A 5,652-nucleotide genomic window follows, 5' to 3' on the forward strand; every position below is an offset into this window, starting at 1 on the left:
AGCATTTTTAAGAATAAAAAAAATATTCTTCATTAATTTGAGTTCGAGTTTCTGAACTCGAGTTGAAGGGAAAATTTGAACTCGAGTTTTAGTCCTAAACTCGAATTCAAATTCGAATTTAAACTTAAAAAAACATAAACTTAAATAAAATTGTAACTCAAATTATTTTTTTAAATTTTTGACTCAAAAAAAGCTACTAAACAGCCCTTTTATTACTCGAAAATACAGGCTTTGTTCGTTTCACTGATTCGAGTTTAGAATTCGAGTTGATATGTGATTTTATGTGAGAGCTTTTTACTATAGTAAAAATGTTAAATGTGACTATTTATAAGAGCTTTTTACTATAACAAAACTCAAATTCTAAACTCGAATCAACGAAATGAATGAGATAACAATCGTCCCAAAATATGCTTGTATATGAAAGTGCGTGATTATCTTATCGTTGCTCGGCATTATCTTTTTTTTTTGGGGTCCGCACTTCCTACAGAGAACCCACTTTTTTTGTCCACTCCTCATTCTTATTCATCACTAACCTTTCTTTCTTTCTTTCTTTCTTTCTTCTCAGTCTCTCTCAACTCTCTTTGCTTTCCACTGAATATATTCCTTGCTTTACAGTTCTGCATATGTGAGTTCCGTTTTCCTAAAGCCTCACAAAGAAAGATGCCAAATTCGAATTCCCCCATTTGATTTAAAGCTCTATCCTTTCTCTCCTTTTCCTCTCTTTCTCCGTCTCCTTCTCTGTCAGCCATGAAATTTTTTGAAGCTTGATAATAAGTCTTCTTCCTTATTCTTCTTCACCTTTTTTTCTTTTGTAGCTTTAATAAGAAGAACTAATTAGCCTCAAAAAAGAAAAGAAAATGCAAGCTTCGGTTCTTGATAGTATAATTAATAGGCTTCTTGAAGTTAGGACCAATCCGGGAAAATTAGTTCAGCTTTCAGAGGGAGAGATAAGACAGCTTTGTTATGTTTCTAGAGATATTTTCATGAGGCAGCCCAATCTGTTGGAGCTTGAAGCACCGGTCAAGATTTGTGGTACTTTTCTGTCAACCCTTTGTTCTGTTTTCTCTTATTTTGATTGAATTTATGGATTTTTTAATTGGACTTGGAAAATTCTTTTCTGGGTATGCTTTAATTTGTGTTCTTATACTAGTTTAGACTAGTTAATTAGTGTTGTTTTTAGTGTTACTATAAGTTTTTCTTAGCTTGAAGTTAACGTGTTGTTTTATGCTGTGGATTTATTGTACATGCTTTAAATTGTTGATTCAGTTTTCTAGAGAACTATGGTCATTAAATCTGGTTACCTTTTGGAGTATTATGAATAAGTGTTTAGGAAAAACCAAGTATTTGCAAATCTTTTTGCACCTTATTTAGTACATTTTGAATTACACTCGGAGAATTTATCCTTTTTCTGGGACTAATATGCAGCCTAATAAGAACGAGATTGTTTCTTTCCATCATCTCGTGTCTGAAATTCAGGCTGCATACTGCGTCTTAAATAATTCATGTTGGAAGTGTATCATAGTTTTCACATAGACTTACACCAAAATTTCTACATAAAATGAAATCTACAATCATTGCAATTGATTCAAGTGAAAACATGTTAGAAATACATTATACTGAGGAGTTATGGAGCGACTCAATTTAACCTTTTGCCCTTGTTGTTCTTCTAAATTGATGGATGGAAAACATCGCAACATGTATATATGCTGGTCCTTTGGAAAGGTTTATCATACAGTCTTAAACACAAATGTCTATTTTACATTTTCATGTCTGAGTGCAGAGAGAATATATATCATAAGCTCAGTTAATATTTTGATGTTACTTGTATGTTAAGTTACCACACAATCATGTCCATAGTAACCCTTTTACTCTGGCTTTTAATGTTAAGCCTTAAATTTTGTTACCTTTTATTTTACATTTTACCCTATCAAGACAATAATTTTTCTAGATATGCTTCATGTCATCTAGGTGATATTCATGGCCAATACTCTGATCTTCTAAGGCTTTTTGAGTTTGGTGGATTACCACCTCGTTCGAACTACTTGTTCTTAGGGGATTATGTAGATCGCGGAAAGCAAAGCCTCGAAACAATATGCCTTCTCCTCGCGTACAAAATAAAATACCCTGAAAACTTCTTCCTCCTCAGAGGCAACCATGAATGTGCTTCCATAAACCGCGTATATGGCTTCTACGACGAGTGTAAACGAAGATTTAATGTTAGACTTTGGAGAATATTTACAGACTCCTTCAACTGCCTTCCTGTGGCTGCGCTGATTGATGAAAAGATACTCTGTATGCATGGAGGACTTTCTCCTCATTTGAACAGCTTGAATCAAATAAGAACAATTCCACGACCAACCGATGTCCCAGAACAAGGCTTGCTATCTGATCTCCTCTGGTCTGATCCTAGTAAAGAAATTCAAGGTTGGGGCCCGAATGATAGGGGAGTGTCATTTACATTCGGCGCTGACAGAGTTGCTGACTCGCTTAGAAAACTCGATCTTGACTTAATTTGTCGAGCTCACCAGGTTCAAATTTTATAACATGAAAATTTGTTAGCATTAAACAGCCTAAAGGGTCTTCCCTGAATGATTCATGTGACATTATTATTTGCAGGTTGTAGAAGATGGATATGAGTTCTTTGCTAATAGGAGACTTGTAACCATATTTTCGGCGCCCAACTATTGTGGAGAATTCAACAATGCCGGCGCCATGATGAGCGTCGACGAGACCTTAATGTGTTCTTTTCAAATCTTAAAGCCTACTGATAAGAAGCCAAAGTTTGGCTTTGGAGGTTCATCTGCTAAGCCAATTTCTCCTAATAAAATCAAGGTACAATCATTCTTGCTCCAAATATATGACCTTTTTATATCTTTGTGTTCATTTCTGATGAGACTTTTTTTTTTAATTGTTATTCTTCACAGTCATTTCTATTTTAGATGAGCCGTCAGCCAAGGACAATACTAAAGGAATTTCAACTGTGAGATTTTAAGAGGCTGCAAATTTTCTTCTCCCTTTTTTTTTTAATTTTTATTTTGACCTCTATTGGTGGTGGGGTCTTGCTTTAGCTTGTAGAGAACCTCTTGCAAGACTCCGCCACTTTTATGTAAGTATCAAAGCGCCATTATAATTGAGGCTTTCTCAATGGTTGTATTCTTTTATAATAGAAAATCTCATTGAAGGCTCACAAAATCTTTCAATTTTTTGCCTTCCATTTGCTTTGGATCTTTCACTTTCTCACGAGAAAATGAGACAAATACCCCCTAAAGTGCATTACATGAGTCCGGACTTTTAACTCTCACTTTTGATTAATATCTTTTTTGGTCAAGTAATTATTTAGTTAAAAATGTATTAATTAAGAATAAAAAGTAAAAATTCAGACTCATACTCTTTAAAGATAAGTTTAGTAAGGAGACGTTTAGTAAGGAAATTTACACCATAATTTGAATCATGATTCATGATTCATTACAGTATTTTTTTCTTACAAAAAATACATGTAAATTAAAAATGGTTCGATTCTAATCTGTGAACCAAACATTTCTTAAATTTTTCTTCGTTTCCGATCCATCTCGCCTAGACTAGCCCGTATATATATTTACATTAGTTAAGCCACTAGATTAGCCCAGCTCGGACTTGATGGCCCATTCAAACGCTTGATTTGAATCAGATTTAGGGCCCGTTCACTTCGCTGATTTGAGTTTGTAATTCGAGTTTATATGTGATTTTGTGTGAGCTTTTTACTGTAGCAAAAAAAGTTAGATGTGACTGTTTCTGAAAGCTTTTTACTGTAGTAAAACACGAATTCTAAACTCGAATCAGCGAAATGAACGAGACTTTAATATTTAATTGTTTAATTTGAAGAATGTTCTAGATCTCTTAAAATTGAAGGTTATTTGCTGTAAACTCATAATTTTTTTTTTATTATTCCCCTCTGTTTATTTCTCATGTGTTTAGGAATGTCATGACTATCAATGAACTTGGGGTGCGGAGATTTAAACTTTATATTTTATACTGAAATCAATTGTCAAATTATCATTAGGCTATCCCTACAACGACAAAATCTCATGACTATTTAACGTGTTTTTAAATGGGAAAATCTCAAAAGTATCTTTGGAGTTTAATCAAAATATGATAAATACCCTTGGTTTAAACTAATTAGAAAAACGTATCCTCTATGCTTTCAGATTCATCTGAGTAGTTCACATGTTGATCATAATTCAATGTAAGGAATACCTTTTAGATTATTCAAAAAAGGATAAATTTAAACCTTTTTGCGAACTTTAGGTATTTTCAGTTTTTTTTTTTTTTTTTTTTTTTTTTTAAAACTACCGCCTCAAATAAGGCTCATATTATTAAAGAACAAAAAAAGTAACAAAACTATAACCAACTCAAAATCAAGTAAATCTGTAAAATGATAAACCTATATAATCTCGCATTTTTTAAATTTCATTTGTATGATCCATTTCCTCTCAATTTATACATTTCCGTTGGGCTTTTAGATAGAAAATTTATTTGTCAATTGCTCTACTTGGTGGTAGTTAAAATCCTTAAAAAATAAAATTTAAATTTAAAAATTTAAAAAATTTAAAAAAAAATAAAAAAAAGGAAAAATTGAAACGATTATTATGCAGTGACCATGCTTAACATATGAAATCTTAATGCGCAAAATGTAAATAATGAAAAATAAAAACAAAGCATTGGGGAATCTTCTTCTTCTTCGATTATTTCTTTTCTCCAATTTGAACAAGCCTTCTCTGTAAAATCAAATCCAAAATGCAAAGATCTAACTCTGCGTTTACTGTAAATTTGTTTATTTGCTCTTGCAGCATTCCCTGTGCCAAAAGCTCACAATGGGTTTGGATTTTGGTTTGATCAATTAAACTTGAACATAAAAATGAAAACATTATTATTAATTTGGTATCTTAATGTAGCTGGGAAACATTTCTAAGTTACACTTCGGATCTGTTTCCCTTTCCATCTTCAGTCAAACCCACATTCATCGGGAAGATAAAAAATATTTCATGTTGGTACTTCAACAACGTGCCCTTAAACTTGAACTACCTTCAGTATCACAGTAGGATACCGACGGTCACTATTTAACTATTTCGATATGTGACATGAACATCTGTATTGTAAACATGTTGACGTGACAATTTTTATGACAGTCTTGTTTTCCATAAAAAAACTCAATCCAAGAGCCACTCCTCTGGGTTACAAGCACACTCTACCAGCTGATCAATAGGAGTGATGGATTACTTAAAATTATCACATCAAGTGTGAACTAAATAATTATAATAATAATAATTATTATTATAATTATTATTATTATAACTACTATTTATAAAGAAAAATGCTTATTGGCGGTATTAAGCACCCCTATTAATAGAAGAAGAGCCTCATTTATGGACTTTATATTGTAAGATTTATCTTTTATTAATAGATGGTGAGCAGCATATTTATCTTTTATTAATAAGTGGTGTGCAACACCATCGGTATGAAATAACATTGTTGATTTATAAACTCAAAAACAGAAATTCTTTTCTACTTTCAATTTGACATGCTTTTCCATATCATCACATTCACCACTCCTAACTGTGCTTCTAGTAAAGATTAGAGCTAAAAGATTCCATGGACCACTTGGACATCTTGTAG

General features: G+C 32.4%; 1 protein-coding gene across 1 annotated transcript; it reads left to right on the top strand.

Moving 5' to 3' along the window:
- Positions 1-545: 545 nt before the first annotated feature.
- LOC21404272 (serine/threonine-protein phosphatase PP1) lies at positions 546-3,257 on the top strand. Its single transcript, XM_024171023.1, has 4 exons — positions 546-1,032; positions 1,969-2,528; positions 2,617-2,832; positions 2,925-3,257. Exons 1-4 carry the CDS (start codon positions 858-860, stop codon positions 2,937-2,939), a joined length of 966 nt encoding a protein of 321 aa, XP_024026791.1. The 5' UTR covers positions 546-857; the 3' UTR covers positions 2,940-3,257.
- Positions 3,258-5,652: the final 2,395 nt, after the last annotated feature.

Source organism: Morus notabilis, unplaced genomic scaffold, assembly GCF_000414095.1.
Source record: "Morus notabilis unplaced genomic scaffold, ASM41409v2 Scaffold93, whole genome shotgun sequence".
Classification (NCBI taxonomy): domain Eukaryota; kingdom Viridiplantae; phylum Streptophyta; class Magnoliopsida; order Rosales; family Moraceae; genus Morus; species Morus notabilis.

Coding starts and splice junctions, on each gene's coding strand:
- LOC21404272 (XM_024171023.1), top strand. CDS start 858: ATGCAAGCTTCGGTTCTTGATAGTATAATTAATAGGCTTCTTGAAGTT. Junction 1,033..1,968: donor AGCACCGGTCAAGATTTGTG/GTACTTTTCTGT, acceptor CATGTCATCTAG/GTGATATTCATGGCCAATAC. Junction 2,529..2,616: donor TAATTTGTCGAGCTCACCAG/GTTCAAATTTTA, acceptor TATTATTTGCAG/GTTGTAGAAGATGGATATGA.